Source organism: Cantharellus anzutake (genome assembly GCF_015039405.1).
Source record: "Cantharellus anzutake strain C23 chromosome Unknown EI90scaffold_53, whole genome shotgun sequence".
Lineage (NCBI taxonomy): Eukaryota > Fungi > Basidiomycota > Agaricomycetes > Cantharellales > Hydnaceae > Cantharellus > Cantharellus anzutake.
The window spans coordinates 146,408-167,892 of NW_024067003.1; the positions used below are offsets into that span (position 1 = coordinate 146,408).

At 48.6% G+C, this 21,485-nt stretch overlaps 3 protein-coding genes across 3 annotated transcripts; 1 reads left to right on the forward strand and 2 right to left on the reverse strand.

The window, feature by feature from the left end:
- Positions 1-16,158: 16,158 nt before the first annotated feature.
- Positions 16,159-16,843, forward strand: EI90DRAFT_3072977 (uncharacterized protein; the record flags this gene model as incomplete). Its single annotated transcript, XM_039061410.1, has 4 exons — positions 16,159-16,176; positions 16,203-16,338; positions 16,362-16,742; positions 16,794-16,843. Coding segments are annotated over 4 exons (585 nt in total), but the record flags the coding sequence as incomplete, so codon positions are not given.
- Positions 16,844-17,663: 820 nt separating this feature from the next.
- On the reverse strand, positions 17,664-18,239 carry EI90DRAFT_3128880 (uncharacterized protein; the record flags this gene model as incomplete). The annotated part of the gene is made up of 1 exon (XM_039064143.1): positions 17,664-18,239. One exon carries the CDS (start codon positions 18,237-18,239, stop codon positions 17,664-17,666), a length of 576 nt encoding a protein of 191 aa, XP_038912207.1.
- A 923-nt stretch (positions 18,240-19,162) lies between these two features.
- On the reverse strand, positions 19,163-19,993 carry EI90DRAFT_2158000 (uncharacterized protein). Its single transcript, XM_039052638.1, has 2 exons — positions 19,866-19,993; positions 19,163-19,791 (listed from the first exon to the last, which is right to left on the reverse strand). The coding sequence occupies exon 2, from the start codon at positions 19,663-19,665 to the stop codon at positions 19,324-19,326; it is 342 nt and encodes a 113-aa protein (XP_038912208.1). The 5' UTR covers positions 19,666-19,791; positions 19,866-19,993; the 3' UTR covers positions 19,163-19,323.
- Positions 19,994-21,485: the final 1,492 nt, after the last annotated feature.

Below are 21,485 nucleotides of genomic sequence, written 5' to 3' on the forward strand. Positions count from 1 at the left end.
CTACCACCCTCCCCCTTCTCTCTGTCTCGAGTCTAGGCGATAGACCCGTTACAACGTAGTATGAGGTCACCAATGCAATGGACTTAAGCCAAGGTGGAGTCTAAGTCTGAGGTTGGAACTATGATGGGATCTTGGAGCAAAGGTACAAGCGGTGTCTGAGTACAGGCTAAGGGACAGCAGCAGAAGGTCATAACTTGGCAGAGGTTTGGCAGAAGAGGGGAGGAGGGAGGAGAGAGATGAGAGGAGTGGGGAGAGGAGTGGAGGAGGAATGGTGTCAGGTCCAAAGGTGAGTATCAGAGTGGATGGAGGTAGGGTAGGAGAGTGATGGAAGGGTGGAGGTGTCATGAGGAGGAGGGTGGCGAGGGGAGTGATGTTCAGTCCGAAGGTGTCAGGGCACACCCGCCTGACCCCACTCCATCCGGTCCGACCCCACCCGATTCCACTACCCTCACCCGCTACCCCCATCCTCTCTCCTCCCTTCTCTCCCTCTCCTTTCCCCTTCTTCCTTCTTCTTCTTTCCTTTCTTTCTCCTTCTTTCCTATTACACAGATGACTTCCTTGCTCAATGTACCATTAACCAGACTGTGCAACACACCTGGACCCAGACACACCAGGTGATGCCCTACACACCAGATGCTGTAGGCGGGCACAGCCGGTACTGCATAAACGAACCAAATATCGCAATTTCCCCATCCCTGCACATCCCCACTTCACTAAACACATCACACACGTCCTCATATACCATTCCTACTCTTCCATGATTTTTTCCTATTTTTCCAGACACATTCCCAGTCCTCACAGACCAAATTCCCATGCCCACCCAGCAGCGTGGCCCCACTCAGACTGGATTTCACTTATCTCAGCAACCACTGGACCGATTTGGACGATATTGGTACCGTTGGAAACGCGTCATTTAGGAGTATTAGGATCCATGATTAGCGGGAGTTCATTGGTGATGGATAGAGTTGGATCTTTTTTGGCTGGAAATCATTTATTGCTTTATTGTTTTCTTGATTATTGTTTTCCCTTCTTTTTTCGATATTGTTTGTTGCCCATATGATCCACCTAAGCACATGGGGCACATCGGATATTTTTTATCATTTTTATTTGATCATTTCTCATATATACCTGTACATGAGGATGTATCTACTTTTCCCCTTGGACTAGAAACCACCGAGTTTGCCCCTCCCAAGCTAGTAGGGAGTAGTACGACATAGAAGACGACCAAGAAGCCTCTAGATTAGACCTTGCCTTAGTGTCACCCAGAGAGGTGGGGTAAGAGATTGATTAGAGTACACCATGCACCGTAACACACTGGACCATTACCATTTCCATCCCCTCTTTTCCCTGACCTGTTGGATACCAATCCAGTCCCCATCCTTTCCTGTTTTCCTAGTGGGTTAGATCCCTAGCCTGCTTACAACGCCCCTGAGACCTCTTACGGAGATGCCCGGGCGGACATGGCTGTGCACATAGATGACATGGCACTCCACATGTGACCTCCTACCGCATGTACATAAACACAGCCTAAGTGGGAACTGAGAAGTAACCTTCTTCTCACACTTCCCACTTTAGCCTAAGTGGCCAAGGACCCTTGTTTGCTTCGGGCCTGTTGTTACGCATGCCCGCACTGCACCCTACCGGGCCCTCAGCCCCAGGTGATATACCCGGACGCTCTTGACCATGGGTCGGTCCCTGACAGAAGGTGAGTATCGGAGTGGACAGAGATAGGGTAGGAGAGTGACAGAAGTAGGGTAGGAGAAGGACAGAAGGGTGGAGGTGATGTGAGGAGTAAGAGGAGGAGTGGTGTCAGGTCCAAAGGTGAATATCGGAATGGACAGCGGTAGGGTAGGACTCTGGAGGAGATGAGGATGAGGGTCCTGGAGTCGGTTTGGGATCGGGTATGTACGGATATGACAATGGGTAGCAGTGAAAGGGACTATTATATGTGAGCGAGAAGATATCACCCTCTGATCCAGGGAAGATCCGACATGTTGCATGCCTCATCTGATGTAAGGAAGGGGTGGTGATTTATATTATTCCTTTGTTGTACTTTTGTATTTACATATGTATGGTGCGGAGTTGGGTAAAGGGTTCTTTACTCTTCTCCACACCAACGTCAAATACTAAGTTCTGTCTAACTTAGATATTGACTGACCTGAGGACTGAAGAGGCACCAAGGTCGGCACCTACACCAACCTTACATCTGAGGACTCTAATGGGGTTGCCTACTTCATGAACACAAGAGGTGCCTCAGCCAGAGGACTTCCAGATAGCCAATTAGAAATTGGCTGAGGTTGTTATGGAAATGGAGATTCCTATGGACCATGCACACAGGTAAGACAATTCCTTCCCTTCACTTTGTTCTTTGCCAAACCCCATGCCAAGCTTTCCCACTGGGTTTTGGTGCTGGCTGGGGGATTTGTTGATTTCCAAGGGACTTCCCTTGGCCATTACAACCTTTGTATTAGATAGACACACACAAGTCATATGACATGTATGGCAAATGCCGAGAGGTTTTCTCATTATCAAATACATAACCCACAAACCTTGTACCGTGATTGTAACATCCTCACCATTGTGTCACCACTGTAAACTCAACCTGTAACCCTGGAACCATGTCCACCTCCCTATTCATCCTCTCCATGACAAAACTGCAATGAGGAGGGCATTCCCATGCCCAACCTCCTGCTGCCCGCTCCCACCAGTCCACCAGGTGGTCGAGTGGTTACTCCCATCCTACCAGAAGTTCCCTATCAGGAACTGTAGCCGATCCCACCTCCTCAGGAGAAGGATACGGTCCAGGCAGCTCCAGGATGCCTGGCCACGCACCCGTGGGTCCCATTTCCCACGGTCACCCACTACTGTGCACTGGTCCACCAGCCCGCTTTCCCCAACAACTCCCGCTACCGGTACGCTCCCATGAGCGCCAAGTCACCGATAGCCACCAACTGGGTGACTCCCTTTGGGAGTCCCAGTATCCCTCACTACCGGTACGCTCCATTGAGCGCCAAGTCACCACTAGCCAAACACTCCCAGCACACCCGCTACCAGCATGCTCCCAGGAGCGCCAAGTCCCCATTAGCAGACAGCCAGGTGGCTCCCTCAAGGAGCCCACATCATACTCACTACCGGTACACTCCCAGGAGTGCCAAGTTACCATTGGCCGACACACAGGTTGTACTTCCATACAATTCTGCTCTCCCTCTGATGGCTATGCAGCCACCTCTGTTAGTGAGCCGAACGGCTCAGGTTGGGTTCCCCGGAACCCATTCCTGTAACATAGGTGCCATGAGGGTCAAGTGGACTTTCAGTGATACTTCAATGAGCCGGCTGGGCTCATAACCTGTTGAAAAATGAGGTTACACCAGTGAGGGGAGGTTATGGAAGTAGACTGCTAAGTCTATTAACCTGATGTAAATAACTGTAAATACAAGATTCAAGCTTGACTTCCAACAATTCCTTCATTGTTGCCATGTTGTTGCTTCTGTGTGTTGTGTATCCACATGCATGGGATAGTGTGGGAACTTTCTGAGCGAGCATCTGGCCCAGAAACCCACACAGCCACAACTGTGGGAACATTCTGGGTGAGTGACTTGCCCAGAATCTTCCCACCCTCTGGGCACTGCCACCTGGATGTTCCCTCCGGGTCACACTACACAACCCTAGGAGCTGTATAGTTGTGGACACATGACCCATTCCTTTATATAGCAACCATGCAGGAAATGAGACCTTTACCCTTCTTATCTCATGCCCCACATAGGCAAGTGTATCTACTCTCCCCTTTTCTACTATACTGTGGTATAACAACCATAAGTTCAGTCACATGTTGCATGAAGGTTTTGAACTGAACTAAAAGTAATATTGTCGCATGTTGCAACTATATTATGTAAGCATATCAAGAAAATTTTTGGCCAGCCAATGCACCAACTATTGCATGCCACTAAATCCATGGGTTTCCCATCCTCTCCCCTTGGCACACTGGCTCCAAATTGGATCCCTACTACAAGAGACCAAGCTGCCCTTGTAGTCATCATCACTTGAACCATCACCAAGCAATGAATTAGAACCCATATCATTGGCATCCTCCTCAGGAAATTCATTATCCAGTTCATGGAGGCTCAGAACGAGAAACTGCCTGGCAGAGTGCAGTGGAGGCCATGGTAGAGAATTGACAGCATCAAGACTAAGTCAAGTGACAGTGGGGGGATAGGAGTTGTATGCAATATGAATCAGGACATTCTTGGGTGGCAATTGTGGAAGGTGAAAATCGAGAAATGTTGTCAAAGGGAGTCGAAGGTCAGGCAGGAGAGTCCCAATAAACAATGGTGGAATGTCCTCAAAATCATAAGGTTTGAATGCAAGCAGTTCAATATAGCTGGCAAAAGCAAAGGGATCCATGAGTGTTGCAAGGCCAAAGGAAATTTCTGGCTTACTGTATCTATCAAAGGACAATTTTCCACTCTGGTCATACTTGGAGATATGGCACTAAGAAGAGTATAAGTGAAGATGTTTGAACTTTGCAGAGTGATTGTCGCATGTCACACCAAAGGATGAACTATGCCAGTAGGACCTGGCAATCCCCAAAAACCGTGGGAATGAACCTATGGTCATTATACCACAGTACATCTCATGCCCCACATAGTGTGAGGACAGGTTAGATGGGGGTTGAGGTCAGGTGAAAGGGTTTGCTTACTTGTTTGGGGACAGTAACATTCCGTTCCCCCATTCACCTCAGGCCTCAGATAGTCTGTCTAAATATAAGCTTGGATGTGCTGTATATTCAATGGGGTAGAGGTAAAAGGCTACCAGGCCTTTACAACTACTCCGAGGTATATATATGTAAATCACATATCTCGGCACAAATAAATAAAGAAATAACAGCATCACTATAATGGGAATTATAGTGATGCAACATAATATAAATATCACTATAATCAGAATTATAGTGAAGTAAGGTAATCCCTTACACCAGGCCCTGACAGTCCAGGAACTGAGAGAGAGAGGTGAGCCCATTCCAGAATTTAGAAACTTGCTCTTGCTGATGCCCCCTTTTCTTTTCAGAAGTCTTATGTGTATTACAATGGTGACAGCTTTTTTTGCAGTTTGGAAGGAGTATGTAATGTAGAGTTGAAGTTATCAATGGTTTTGGTTTGCTTGCATATCCCACAAGTTTGTACTTGCAGAGTGGACATGGGGGTAGGTGGAGGAAAGGAGATAAATTTTTATTAGAGACAAGGTCGATGTCCCACCATTATGGTGCATGGACTCACCAGCCACAGGAGATTTTCCATTAACCCCAATCCATCTTTCTTGTTGATAGGTGGCATTGTAGGGTTAAAAGCCACTCATCACAACTGTTTTTTCTCTCTCCTCAGTTACACTATTGTGAACTGAGGTGAGGTCTCATTTCTTGGTCTCATTAGACCTTCACTCAATATCTTTCATTGTCTAGCACTAGTCTGTAATGCTATGTTAGAAGTTGTTATAGAGTGGGTAATTGTCTGGAAGTGGGGAAGGGACTCAGTGAGGAACCTTGGCCTCAGCGACTCAAGTGGAGTGCTGTGCCCCTGGTTTGTGTCAGGGACCGACCCAGGGTCAAGAGTGCCCGGGTATATCACCTGGTGCTGAGGGCCTGGTAGGGTGTGATGCAAGCATGTGTGGCAGCAGGCCCGGTACAGATAGACATCCCTGGCCACTCAGGCTGAAGTGGGAAATGTGAATTGTTATTAGCAGAAAGGGAAATAAGCTACTTGCCTGAAGTGGGAAATGTGAGAAGAACGCTACTTCTCAGTTCCCACTTAGGCTATGTTTATATACATGCAGTTGAGGCCACATGGGAGATGGCCACGTCATCTACAGACACAGCCATGCCCATCCGGGTATCTCTGCGAGAGATCCTAGGAGCACCCAGTACATGGGAAGTCACCTGGTGCACCCGGGTCCAGGTGTGTTACATCGCAGTCGGGTCAATGGTACATTGATATAAGGAAAGTCATCTGTGTAATGAAAGAAGAGAAGGAAAAGGAAAGAAGAAAGAAGGGAGGAAGCAGGAAGCAGGGCAGGGGGAGGGTAGAGGTACTGGGTGGATGTCAGGGCACACCTGCCTGACCCAGTTCCGTCCTTAATTTCAGGTTAGCAAGGGGGAGTCTCTTGGGGGGACAATCCAGTCAATTCTGGTTCTCTAGTCATCGATTTCAGACTAGGGGTACAGGAAACTATATTTACAGACTGACACTTACAGCGGACTTCAAACAAGACTTGTGGGCAGAGCGGACCTGTAGGAGGAGCACAGACTCCGTGAGCACGGACTCAGAGGGGGGGAAGCCCCCTTTGCAGAAGGAGGGAACTCAGACCAGACAGGGGGGTACTCTGGTTGATTTCAGACTGAGGTCCCTGAAAGTATTTACAAGGTATAAGTAGGTAAGAGAAATCAAAAGAGGGACCAGTCGGTCCGGTGCGGAAATAAGCAGAAATGAGCAGGGACTTGTCAAACTAAACCAAGGACAAGAACCCAGGAAATGGGAGGCAAGGAATGAATAAAGTCAAAGCGGATCAAGTACCAATATTGACAGATAAAATGAATGAATAGGAAAGTGCAATAGCACACGGATCAAGTGCCAATATTGGCAAGTTAAGCAAATGAAATGGGTGAACATAATAGGCACTCAGCAAGGAATGAATGAATGCTGCCGAGTGGCAAAAGGCCAAAGGAAAAGCAGGTACAAGCATATACAAGGGTTAAAGAAATTTAAATTTGACATTCTACATATGAAGAATGTATGCAAATGGGGGCACACTCATTGCAGGAGGCTATAATACAGTTGAAACCGTGATAACCCATACCTATTAAAATTCCAATATAAATTATCCTGCATACTGTAAGCTATGGGGTATGGCAGGTTCATGGGGTACAGTATGACCTTCAATGGGGACCGGTACCCATAACCCATAGTGTGGAAAAAGAATTTATAATGAATTTTTAGTGGGTATGGGTTATCACGGTTTCAACTGTAGTAGTTTGTAGGCGAAGCCCACTTAGAGTTTCTCCTGGAACATATGCACCCAGATCTCAATGACAGTGTTGCCAATGATGAAGCGACTTTCTTGTTGCTGTGAATGTAGGAAATTATAAGAAGGGAAAACAGCTTCAACACCATTGAGAACAAGTCATTAAATACCATCATCGATAGTCACGATGTTGAAAGTGGAGGTCGTCAATGGCAGAATTGTCATTGACAAAGGAGGAATGGTACAAAGTAGATAATCAATGACAGCATTGTTGTTGACAAAGGTAAGAAGTGAGTGATCAACAACGGCATTATCATTGACAAAGGTAGGGATATGAGGGGTTTAGTTCCTCATCTGTTTGCGCAGCATGGACCCCAATGGGCCAGAGCCAGATGGGTGATTTGACATGGTCCTATGAGTCATCGTGGACCTTGCTGCATCGACAGCGACATTGTTGCTGAGATAGTTGTCATTGTAGTGATGAGTCTCATGTTGACATTGTTCATGGATGAATCCTCATCTTGACGATGGTGAGAGTAATGGGCATGGTGTGTGGGATGGCTGTGCCCATGGGAAGTGGGAGGAGCACACCCACGCACTGGTGGTGCATGGGCAGATTCTGTCATATCCATACATACCCGATCCCAATCCGACTTCCAGACCCCCATCTTCACCACCTCTGGAGTCCTACCCTACCACCGTCCGTTCCGATACTCACCTTCAGACCTGACACCACTCCTCCTCTTACCCCTCATGCTACCTCCACCCTTCTGTCCTTCTCCTACCTTATCTCTGTCCGCTCCGATACTCACCTCGGACTGAACACCACTCCTCTACTCCTCCTCTTACTCCTCACAACACCTCCACCCTTCTGTCACTCTCCTACCCCTCCCCTGTCTGCTCCAATACTCACCTTCAGGCCTGACACCTTTCCTCTCCTCCACTCCTCACCCTGCTCTTCTCTTCTCTCTCTTCCCTCTGACCCTCTTCCACCGACCCTCTGCATGGTTATGACCTTCCGCCGCTGTCCTGTACCTTGTACTCAGACACTGCTCATACCTTCGCTCTGAGATCCCATCATAGTTCTGACCTTGGACCTTGACTCCACCTCAGCTTAAGTCCATTGCATTGGTGACCTCATACTATGTAAACACCATTGCCAATATTCCTCGGACTTCTAACCCCACCTCTGTAACCTCCATAAGCTCCATGACCTCCAAGCTCCACAGATCATATTCGGCACTTTCACCACTTGTAATGTATCTCTCACGTTTTCCCCTCACCCTTATTTGGACTCCTGCTTCTTCCCATTCTAGCCAGTTAGTCATCATCCCCACTTCACCTCACCCTCCTGCCCCTCTGGGCTTTGCCCTCCCTATCTCCTTTCAGATGTACCATGGGTTCTGACCTATGACCTTCAGTACTGCTCCACTTTTGTCATCCCTTTGTTCCTGTTTGGACACCTTCATTCCAATTCGGGCCCCTTTGTTTCCTTGTGCTTTTGCCCCCTCCATTATATACCGGTGCTTGTACATACTTGTTTTAGCCCCTTAGTCTAAAATCGACCTGAAATGCCCCCTAGAGACTTCCTGCTTGCCACCTATGAAATTAAGGACCAAATGGACAAACAGCAATGGCACAGCGCTCTGCTTGAGTTGCTGAGGCCAAGGTCCCTCCTTGCTAAGTCTCCAGTTCCCCTCCGGAATCATCTGCCCTCACCCAGTTCTAACAGATTCGTACACTGACAAGTGTGCATACATTGCAAGAGGGCTAGCGGCTCTCTATGCCGACTAAGCTCGTGGGGCCAAACTCTCCTAAACTCTCTACTTTCTCTCTAAACTCGCTACGTTCTCGATCCTTAACTCCATGTGGGTTCTCCGGGATTTCCGCAAGGTCCGGGCTCAGCGTCCACTACTCACTCGTCGTGAGCTAGACAGCTGCCCTTATTCCTACTGTTGGAATTCCACTCACTCACTCCAACTCTAGCGCGTCCTAGCACCTTAGAGAAAATGGGGGAGGGGAGAACTTCTATTCCAGAATCCAGTATGTACAGGATATAAGCAACAATTATTTTTAGAATAATTGATGGGAAATATTGGTACCATATGGCACCTGCATACTCTATTAGGCGAAATAATAAAAAAGGGTAATAGTATCAATAAAAGAATATCAATCAATATCTGAAATGATGGCAAAATATGAAAATATAAGGAAATAAGCGATTTCTCAGCGGATTTACGGAATTAAGATCCGAAATTGGAAATGTAGCTGAATAGAACTATTACGCAGCCAATGAGCATTTTTACCAATTTATTAGACACCGTGGGAACGAGTGAGGCTGGAATTCTGGGTTGCTGCTTGAGATTCCCACACCCACACATGCCCGTGCCTAACTTGCCCAACATAGAACTCCGTCAAATCTCCACCGATTAGGACGTTCTTGATACCGTCGGAATCGTAAGAATTAGGACTATTTTTAGATGTCGAATTTGTATCGGGTTGTTGTGTGAATGGAAGTGGTTTTATAGTCGTGAAATCGGGTATCCAAGCCGGCTCTGCGCGTGGGCGATTATCCCACCTACAACGTTGGAGGGGGGTACTGCAGTGGAGGGTTCGAATATGCCACAGGGTGAGGGTTCATGTACATCACAGGTGGGTTTGACATTGGGGGAGGGTTCGAGTACATAAGTGCTTGTTCTTGATGTTGAATTTTACAACACTCACAAGCATCATCAGTCATCAGCTTTATCCATCTACATGCAAGGATGTACATCCATGCAATATGAGCCAGGGGGTAGCATGCGGCGTGGGAATGCGCACGGGAAATGTAGCGGGTCCGGATCCGGGTCCGGGTCTGGGCTAGTCAGGGTGTGTGCCCTGACAATATAGTTACATAGAGGGTGGGCCTGTGAATGGTGGGGCCAAGCAGAGCAGAGCTAATGGAGTTACATGTTAGCTGACTGAATATTACCAACAAGTTGGGTTATGGGGTTAGCAGAATGGCAGGCTATAACTCAGAAACAGAAAGGAGGGATAGGCCCGAAGGTAGGCTTGCAGGGCAAGCAAGTGTATTGACCAGCAGGGGTGGGAGTGTGCTAGCGGATGTCGGAGCTGTCTGGAAGCCTTCTACTTAGGGAGGCATAGGTAATATATTGGATTGAGGGCAGCTTTGTCTACGACTAGGTTTTCAGGCGATATTCAACTCGGACTGATGAGCGATCCCTGACACTGCGTGAGAGTTATTTCTGGCTTCATTTCGGCTCTTAATTCCATAAATCTATTGAGGAATCACTTATTTTCTTATTTTGCCATCATTTCAGTTATTGATTAATTGTTGTTTAATGTTTTCATTTCACGAGACTAATCACAGGGCAATGATCAAACTCGGCCCAGCCAATGCTATGACTTCCCTGGCTCGATCACCCCGATGCACCTGTCTCAGCACCGCACTTGCCCCTTTGCTGCTTTCACGAGTTGCTGTGCAACCTGACCATTTGATGGACCCAGGGACGATTCAGGCCGTGCTTATAAGGGCTTTCACAGTGCCCCCTTTTTCCTTCCTTATTGCCTGAATCTCTCGCAACTCTTGCTGTGAGTACAAGGCCAACTTGCTGCTGTTCTTTCGAACTCACTCTTGTGATTTTGCTGCTGCCACCACTGCTGCCTCCCTGTTTCCCTTGCTGTGTTTCCCCCCTCAACTCACACATATCCACTGCTGCAGTCTCACACTAGTTTTCGCCTCTCCCACCCCCTCCCCTTTCACCACCGATGTCATATCCATACAATCCTGACCTCTGCTCCGGGCTCCCGGAACTCCGAACCTGACTTCCGGAGCCCTACTTCCCTTCTGTCACCTTCTCCTTGCCGACTCCCAAGAGGTTATCCCACCTCTGGCTCCAACACCACCTTCGGTCCGACTCCGGAACATTCCGGGTCTGACCCCAACCTCAACACCTTCCAGACGAGTATGCAACACCTATGCTCCTGACTCCAGACCTCCGTTCCGGAATCCTGTTTGCATCTCTGTCTCCGGAACCTCCGGTCTTAGCTCCGACCTCGGACTTTGACCCCACCTCCGCTTATACCCATTGTATTGGTTAGCTCATTCCATTTAATTACGTTTGCCAATATTCCGGAGTTTAACCTCCGAGTTCGAACTTTCCGGACTTACTCCGGACCTTGCAACTATTGCATTGTCCATTTCAATTCTGCTATTCTCCCTCATTCCTATTTGGGCTGCTGCTTCCTTCTATTCAGTCAGCTAGCCATTCCTGACTCCCATCCTCCTTCCTTCCTCCTTGGGCCTTGGCCCTTCATTCCTCCTTTGGGAAACACCATTGAGTCAAACACTTGACCCTCGGTGTTGTTCCTCTTTCCATCTCCCTTTGTCTCCTTTCGTCTTACCCTTGTTCCTTTTGATTCCGGACCCCTCCTTATATACAAATGTACCTAGTAACTTGTAACCTCAGTCCAAAATCGACATGAATTCCCCCAAGAGGCTTTCCTCTGCTAGATCCGAAATTAGGGACCCCAGGACAACCAGCAATGGCACAGCGCTCCGCCTGAGTCACTGAGGCCGAGGTCCTTCCATGCTAAGTCTCCGATTCCATTCCGGAGTCGTCTGAATCCACCCATTCTAACAACCGATTACTTCATTCCCGATCTTGTGTGTATCTGTTTCCATATCTTTTCCCAGCTCCTAACTGTTCCGGAGTTTGCATGTATTACTATTATCCATTGTTCTACTTTCTTGTGTATATCTCTGGAACTTCTTTGTACTTGTAGCTGGATCACACATGTCTCACGCCGCTTGCTTGCTGCCAATATATTCTAGGCCTCCTGGGCCGTGCTACGACCTCAGTCAACCCTGATTAGTATTCTTTTATTGTTACTGTTACCCTTTTTTATTATTTCGCCTAATCAAATACCCAGGTGCCATATGGCACCAATATTCCTCATTTATTATTTCTAAAAATCATTGTTCCTTATATCCTGTACATACCAGATTCTGGAATAGCTCCCCTCCCCCAAATTCTCTAAGGTGCTAGGACACGCTAGAGTTGGAGTGAGTGAGTGGAATTCCAACAGTAGGAATAAGGGCAGTGATCTAGCTCACAACGAGTGAGTAGTGGACACTGAGCCTGGACCTTGCAGAAATCCTGGAGAACCCACACAGAGTTTAAGGATTGAGAGCATAGTGAGAGAAGGAGTTTTGGAGAGTTTGGCCCCACAAGCTTAGTCAGCATAGAGAGCCGCAAGCCCTCTTTCATTTCTGGTGGTCCTTACAGGGGGTCATTCTCGTTTTTATGGATGTTTCATCAAGTTTTCATGCATCGTTGGAGTGTCTCAAGTCTCAGTTGGATCTTATGGACGCTGGACTTGGAGTTTATCATTCACACAAAGGAGTTTACAGAAGTTCAAGAAGAGTTTTATTGCACGAGTCTAGGAACAGGTACATTGGGTATCTAAATGGCACACATTGTTGAGCCATTTGGTTTCCAAGCTGAGGAACACAGTCCTCAGCATGAGTTCAATGAGGTAGAAGGAGAGTACAATGACGGAGAAGGAGTCCTGGAGAATGATGGTGGCACTAACCCTAAAACATTCCCCCAGTGCATCCCGCAAAGATCATGTGCTGAAAGCAAAAATAGTTCAAAAATAGAAAACCTACAAAACCCCCCTGAGATGAGCGCAAAAGGAAATATACACGTGATCAGGGCTGAACAAAAAATGATGGTCCATTGCCTACATGTGATGTTATTATCTAATAATTATTCATTTCACGTCGTCCCTCCCTGTCATTCCCCAACCCAACCCAATTACAAAACCAAGATTATTAATTACCATCACAACGCTTGTGTATTGTAGAACATGCTCGGCATAGGGTTTGTTTAGTGTAGTTAGTGTAGCATTCCTTATCGCTATTATATATACATTGAAGTCATCCTTGTGCAATAACTCTGGCAAAACAACCCCACCAAGAATGAATCAAACCCTCACAAGCAGAGGGGTCCATAAACAGCGCTATAACCCACTAGGCCAAGTAGACCTCACATCTACTCTACCTTAAAAGTAATATATAAAGGGTTAATTTCAGCCATGGATCCAGGGTTGATCACAAAGTCAAAAGCAGCTGCCCAATGTATACATTGATCACCCCTTTTGGAAGTTTTTTTAAAAGTTTTCTAAGGGAGAAACAAAAAAAGAGACAGTAAGATGCAGGATTTGAACCAGAACCTTCTAGACACACAATTGAAGAGGAGGCAGCAGTAGCCACTAAGCCAAACCACCATCGCTAGGAATCTTGAACCAATTTATCCATATGAATAGTTATTCTGACCTCAGCGATCTCATCCACTATTTTCTTCTTACTGTGTTGGAATACGAGTCACATGATGAAACTGAACCGGAATATTCTACGGGTTACTAGGCACCTGCGTAAGCGCTGGGCATAGAAGAGCCTGGAATATTGTTGGGAAGTATAAATATGGGCGCTGGAGCGCTGTGTGTATTTTAGTTATATTTCTTTCTATATTACATCTGGGTTGCGAGTGAACCGCTGAAGCGGGTTACCATATTTGGAATGCCGCGTTTACAACATACTGTATGCAACTTTCTTTTCCCTTCCCTTAAATGCCCCAAGGTGCCCGGGCACCTACCCGTGCGTCTTCACGCTTGCATCTTATTCATTCCCTTCATGTCACAATGTTGTAATTGGCGGATTCAAAAATATATCATCATTTTCATATTCGTCAAACACATGATTTTTGCGGGATGTACTGGGGGAATGTTTTAGGTTTACTTGATGGTGGCGAAGCACCGGAGTTGGATGGGATCCATCAGAATGTGGCTGGAGTTGCAGCCGCAACTGTTCACACAACAGTTACGTGCATGCCAGGGCCACAGAGTAGAGAAGTGCCGAGATTTAGAGGAAGAAGGTGAAGAAGTTCTTGTACGAGTTCCCGAGACGCGAGCATTCCTAGCGGCAGGTGTGTTGAAGCTCAATGCCACCAATTGATTGGTTATGGCAGATGGCAGTAGACTACCCCATCCATGCTTTTGGCGAAGAGAAGTTAGCGTATTTGATCAGGCAGAGAGCCGCGATGCGCACCACAGCGATCCACGAGTTTGGAGGGTTAGGAGATGCTGTGTACGAAGTGTTTCCAGCCAAGAGAACGGAGAAAGAGAAGGGGAGGTCGTCGAGATCGAAGCCATATGAACGACCAAGGAGTCCTCAACCACCCCCACCCCAAGTTAAGATGATTCCGCCAGACAAGTTGAGAAAGAACGCAGCACCACCGAGTTGGGCATACGTTGAACTGCCGGCCAAGCCACCGGTTATTCTCAAGAGACCGTCTCCAGAGCCGAGTAGTCCATCAAGAATGGATGTAGATCGAGAAGAGCCAGCTTCGCGAGATAAGGGAAAGCAGAGAGCTGACCCTCAGGTTGCGTTGAACCCGAGAGCAGTTCCCAGCTCGAGTAAGCCTAAGAAGTTGCCTGAGAACATTGAAGTGCGGGACCCGAAGCGGGCGAGTTTCAGACAGAAGTCGGGTCCAGCCTATCGATTTGCGTCAGAGTTGCAAGAACGCGTCAAGAACGACGACTTGTTCAAGCGTTTGATGGACCAGAATGTCACTATTCCGTTGGGAATGATCTTTGGGGCATCTTACGAACTCAACAAACGGTTAACTGCAGCAACGAAGATTCATAGAATTCCTACGAGACAGACTAACATGGTAGAGTACATGACGGACGAAGAAGACGAAGTGGAAGTGGAAGTGAAAGCGATGAACACAGAGGTTTCATCGATTTCGAATGAGGTAGTCAACCTTGACGTGGAAGTTAAGGATGATGACGATCGGGCCAAGTATACTTCGGCCCAGAGCGATCCAGTTAGTAAGACGAAGCGGATGGACGGTTTCGCTATCTGTGTCAACGTAGATGCAGAGATCGCGTCAGCAAAGCGAGTAACGCCGACGAAGCCAGGTAGTGATGAGAGACTTACGAAGATGATTGAGCGCAGTAGTGAAGTGAGGCCCCGAGTGCGAGAGCCCCAGCTTAAAGAGCTCAGGCCTCCAGGCCTTCGTCGTAGTCCATGTGCGACGCGTGCTGAGTCAACGATCGACGCGGAGATTAGAGAAGATGTTGCGATTCCAAGCGCGGATTCAAGTTGTGATGACGAACGGGCATCGATTGCCGACCTAGATGGACAGGAGAGTCAAGTTAGTGACGGATTGTTGGAACGGATGGGCACAGACGAAGAGTTTGATTGCATACGAGAACGATGTGACACGGAGTCACTGGCCAGCGGACATGGAGTTAGATTAGGAGAGAGCGCGATCGTCCCTGCGCCAGAGTTCCCGGTCGATTCGATTGATGAGATGTCGGATCTAGACGAAGTTCACGAGAGTCAGATCAGACCACATGAGGGAAGTTACGAAATACCGTTTAAGTTTGACGACGATGAGTTAAGTACGATGAGCAGCAGCCATGTTGGCACCACAGAACGAGTTTTGCTTGACACGACGGAGTATGAGACCAGCGACGAAAGTTCATTGGATGTGAAAGCAGCACATGTGCCCAGATCGCGCGAGTTTGATGTGATCGAGTCTGCAATGCCAGAGAGTTCACCCCAGGCGATGGTTGAGTTTGCGAGTAACGAGACAACCGAACGAAAGACAGAGTCAAGAGAGCTTGGGCCTCCCAGCCTTCGCTCTAGCATAGTCGAAATGGATGTAGAGTGCGCGGACAGTTCACAGTTTAGCGATTCAGGATGCAGCGATCGGGACGTTGAGTTTAAAGAGCTAAGGCCTCAGCCCTTGCTCTACTGTGGTTGAGGAGTCACTCGGCTTCACTCCTTGCGAGTATTTGTATCAGACGGTTGACGACGAAGAGGTTAGAGCGCGAGTGTCTCAGTCGAAAGATCCTCCGGCGATGCGGAGTGACTTGTGGAAGGAGTACGGCCCCTGTGGCTACTCCATGCCCTGGCACTCATTCCCAATTGTCGTGGATCCAGCGCAGGAGAGTTCAGAAGAGTTGTGAGGATGCGATCTAGCGATCGAAGCGCCCACGGAGTCCAAGTTAAGCGCAGCGCAGCCACCAATTCAGAATGGCAGCAACGTGATCAGATTCATTGACGCACCAGCTATGCGATCTATGGAGCCAGTTCTATACGAGAACGAGAGTACAAGACGCGCAGTTTTTCGTTTGAGTGCAACAATGCACAGAGCAGTTACCCCAGCGATTCAGGAAGAGTGAAAGCCGCGGAAGTCTTAGAGCCAGATAGGAAGTTTACGACGCAGCGGAGATTGGAGCACCAGAGAGGAAGTCGAGGATAGGAGGACTGTCAGGTCCACCCCATCTTCAACCTCCTGCACCTAGGCGACATTCACCTCCAAGAACCGTAGCCACGGAGCCTAAGTTAGGTCGCGAGATGGCTCAGGAAGTTGAGAACTACGCAGCGGAAGTAGCCAAGTTGAGACAAAGCCGGCCAGTGGAGTCGAAAGAGAGAACGCCGGAAGTCAATGCGAGTACGCAAACAAGCAAGAGGAGGCAGATGGACGAAGACAGGACGGCAAGGAAGAACGATGTCAGAGACAAGGATAGTGCATTTGGTTTAGTGCGAGTGCATCAGTCAAAGGATCCTCCAGCCGAGCGCGGTGACTGGAGGATTACGGACGGTGTTATTTATGAAGTTTTCGAGTACAAAGGCAGTCCCAGACGAGTAGCGCGTGAGTATGAGTTTAAAGAGCTAAGGCCTCCTGGCCTTGAGCTTAGTCGAGTTCCGTGCGACGGAATTAGTAAGACGTGGACGGACGACAGCAAAGAACGAGTGGCAGGAGTGGCCCAGCCTAAAGACCCTCCTAGCATGCGGAGCAGCCTTTATATGAAGTCCGAGAGCAGTGACGGATACGAGTTCGAGTTCGAAGAGTTGAGGCCTCCCGGCCCAGACCTTACTGCAGACGAGATGGGCGATGTGGAGCAGGCGAGTTCGAGTCTTGATGAGTGGATGGACTTGGCGAGAGGACAGTCCCATCGAGAGAGATCGGCGACGAGAGAGACGGAGATGCAGGAAGGAAAGATCGCGGAAAGAGATGAGGTGAGGCCTTTGGTGGCCGGAGCCTCGGGGTCTGTGGGAGGGAAGTTGTGCTTCAAGGATGACCCGATGATGAGTAGCGAGAGTGAGGTAGATAGATTGGCCTCGGGAGGAAGGAAGTCCAAGACGACTAGGACTTAGTGGATCATGTACGATAGGACGAGGACGGAGATTTTGTTTGGAAATATTTATACGGGGACGGGAAGACATATATGGTTTAACTTTAATTGTCGATGCTCGCAGGACGAGTAGTTTATTCTCAGGGGACCTCATGCGCATTGTGAGGGACGCTAGGCCTGTACCGTCACAAACCATGGGGTGGATTTAGGTTTAGTGCAGAATCGTTGCGCGGTTGAGGTAAGCGCTGTCCCGTGATTAGTCTCGTGAAATGAGACATTAATAACATAAAACAACGTTCAACGGGATTTTCCGACAGTAACACGTGGGAAGAAAGAAAGACATGAGAGTTGGCCAGTCCGGAGCGTCCTCGGCAATTGGGACACTGCCACTGTCGAGACGCCAGCGCTTCAGAAGTCCCTGGAGAAACAACAGCTTCTCATTGGCAAAGAACGCGCCTGGCCCCACCCACACAAATAACACCAACGACCCTACACATCAGTAAGTCAACAGGGAAGAGCATCTCCCGAAGCTTCTGGCCAGTCAGAGTTCTCCCAAATGGGCTGGTCTTGTATCGGTTACTATGAGGAATAACTGGTGGGAGATAGACTTCGCGAAGGGCGGGATCCGCATTCCGCAGTGCACCGAACTCCTGGAGCTCTGAGAAATCAACCGGTCGTGTTGATTTGAGTGCTGCAGTCTCGTCTGCAATTCGTCTTTCCAATTGGACTAACTTCTGCTCACTCTGGTCAAACCTCTCCTGCCAATCCGCCAGCAGCGCACGAGCAACAGAATCAGTTGGATCCTGAAGAGCGCCGCCACACCCCCCCAAATCCTTGTGAATTTTCTTCTGCAACTCTACAGTGGCAGTGAGACTGAGGATGCGATCAATGTGTTTCTGAGCAGCCGTCTTTGATTGACGCTGCTGAGGTTTGGAGCGATGTACTCGAGATACTCGAGCAGTTGCCCAACGGAACGGTTCCCAAGTTTTTCCAGCGATCTCTCTCCTTCCCATGAGCCTTTGCTGCGCGAGTACGCAACCATGGCAAGGGCCGGAAGTTTCTGCGTGTCAATATAGCCCACTTGCGTATCAAGGATGAAGAGACACCGATGATAACCAGTACCACGTAACCCAGGGGTTAATCGTCGAAGCTCACTCCAAAATCGCTCGCGACCTTCGCCATCCGTAAGGCCCCAGATCACACTCTTTCGTGGGTGATACCGGAGCTGACAATTGTACTGATGGCCGTATGCATGGAAGATTGACACCCCAGGCGAGACGGAATCGCCAGCCTGGCGCAAAATCCAACTTCTTCAGTGCATGATCCATTTGGCAACCTATATCATTGGGGATGCCAACTTTCCATGATGACGGGATGTGCTGAAGAAGTGCAGCTATGAGAGGAAATGCATAAACTGCTTCTCCCCTGGGGTCCAAATATTTGCAAGAAATAAGGGAATATCATGGGGGCAGAGCATCGCCATGACACCAGCGTCATCAAACATACGAGTGGAGGCCTTGACTCAATCACCATCAGCGGCAATGAAAGATTCACCATACGCATCATACATCGAGTTAGGGCCCGGGAGGCCGGGCTCAACCCTATCTTCACCATCTTGCGGTGCCTCGCTGCGTCTATTCTTGACGCGAGATGGTCAAGTAGGCTTTGGACCTTTTCTACGATATCCCGCCAATGTTCCACAAACGCCCGCTCCAAGATGATAGAATGAGGCGAAAGGTATCGTGGATCCCTGGAACCATCTCCGCCATTGCGCATATCACGGTCAGACTTACGCTTCAGTTGAAAATCAGCATCAAGACACACGATGCATTGGGAAAGAAGTCCAGGAGATACAGCGTTGGTTCCACCAAAACATAGTGGACATCTTGACCATAGATGTTCACTCGGGGTCTCGGGCGATGGGGATGAGCAGGGAGGGAGAGCAGATGATGTGTCCGAAGGGATCGAAGCTGCGTGTTGAGCATTGAGATATTTCTGTGCTCCAAGTCCAGTTGTCTCATCTAATTTTAAAGCACCAGCACACTATCCCTGTCGATCACATCATCTGCAATAGATACCGTAGGATCGGCGTCCTCCCTAGTAGGGCGAGTAGCATCCGCATTGGTCAATTGAAGGCTCACGAGCCAAACGCTGGACCTCTGTATCCACTTCCTGGACGAGTATTTGATAATGGAGAAGTGCACTGGGAAAGCGGCGCCACAACGAGTCTTCGGTTTGAAATGGGAATCCATTGGCAGCAAGAACCGCCTCAGTGGTAGCCGCAAATGCGCGGTTGCTTGGCGCCATGCAAACGAAGAGTTGTGAAGCAAACTCCAGCATTTCTAAGGAGAAAGCCAGGGACGATTTGCACGGTGCACACGGAAACAATCGCCGAGCAAGAAGCTGATTCGTAACGGGCCTCTGACGACACTCAAACATGTCGACAGACTCAGCGGTCCCAATATATGGCAAGACATTGATAGAGTGATGAGACTCGCCACAATTGCATGCTTCGAAAAGGAGGCCCGTTAGAATTTAAAGATGTATAACTCGTGTGCATCCCTTCTCCATTGTTGGAATACAAGTCACGATTAGCTCAAGATTAGCTAGGCTAAATAATAATCATATTTTGGTCTTACCTCAGGTCTGGATGAACGATTCCATGTTGGGTGAAGACAATGACTTTGTAGTGGAGACTGGCGGAAAGGGGAAGATAATACATATTGCATGGAGTTCAAGATGTTGGAGAAACCGTGTGCTAGGGGAGCCAGGGCCGGACGAGTTTTCGTACAGCCACATTCCCACGGCTGGGGGAGCAACTCGCCCGGACAGCCACCTATAATTTCGGACTAATCCGTGCGAGGCCACGGATATATTCATTCATTTTGAATTCATTTCTTTTCCCCCAGTTCTTCACGCATATTCCTGCTACTCTGTAGCGGGTCTTGCGTGCACAAACTGAATACCTGAGCACCGTTATTGGTTATTCCCTTTTTTACCTCAGCTTTCTGACACTCCAGATTACCTCAACTTGCTTACCGAGCTAACCCAAGTTGTCCCTCACCGCTGCGGATCCTAACTCACCACTTGGCCCTACACCCAAACCTCCACCCTCCCACTCTTTCCTGCCCAAATCCTCCAACCCTCCCGCTGCACTTCCTTCCTGCCCAAACTCTTGCTCCACACTATGGCGTCCTCTCCACACCGAGCCTTTTTAAGTGGCCCCTGGCCATTTAAACCACTGAAGCTGATTGCGATTATCATCTAACCAAAGAAGCGATCGCTCACGGCCTATATGATTTTTCATTGTCAATCAACGATCAATGGAATTTGCTCCTACGCCATGCCCTGACCGGCGATTGTTACTCAAGATGCATGTGTTGCGCACCGCTCTCAATATCCCTCTTGTGATTTGTTTTTCCATCTTCTTTTTGACTACCTTCCTGTCCTCTCAGGTTCCTGCCTACTCTCAGGTTTCGCGCGCGCTTTTACACACCGTCTGCATTGCTCTCCTTGCTGTTGACAAACCAATCACCTCCCTCTCTCGAACACTGTCGTGACATTTTGCTTGTATTTACTCACCGAAACCAAATAAACTCCTTCGCCAGTCTTGGAGTGTTATACTGCTGTGGCGTTCAATTCAGGTTCATAATGTCAGTGGGGTTGTATATGCAGACTCGGTCCTGATTTAAAACTTAACGATATTTTACATTTGTAGTACCACCTAGTACCACGGCGTGCAAAGACGGCTCCAGAGTGACTTCTAAGTGGGCTGCGACGCTGCATCGATGTGGGAGTAGCGGGTATTGCCGCTTCAGGCGGCGTCCATCAGTTATTTTTTTTTTTATTTTTTTTTTTTGGTGGAACCCCAGTAGCTTTCGCGATACATTTTCATGTATTTGGGGTTTGTATAGGGAGGTAGGTCCCGTGGAGTAGATAGGTTAGTGGGAGTGTTGGACTGCCACCGCGGGGAAATGCGTTACGCACTGGGCCGGGTGTCGGCGCTGTGTGGGACTCCCAGACCCGGGGGGGTCCGGTATACCCACTAAAACCCCGGTGCTGTTGAGCCAGTTGTCCGGTAGTATGTCTTCGTTGTGAAGGTTCCCACTCCAGGTAAGCAGGACTGTTTTGGCCGGCAGGGCTTTCCGGCCGTACTTCTTACGGTTTGTGAGGGCAATGTCTTGCTGGAGCTTGTCGTTGAGGCCGGCTTTCAGGGCATTTCTTACTTCTCTTAGTGAGGTTTGCGGGTGATCGGCATC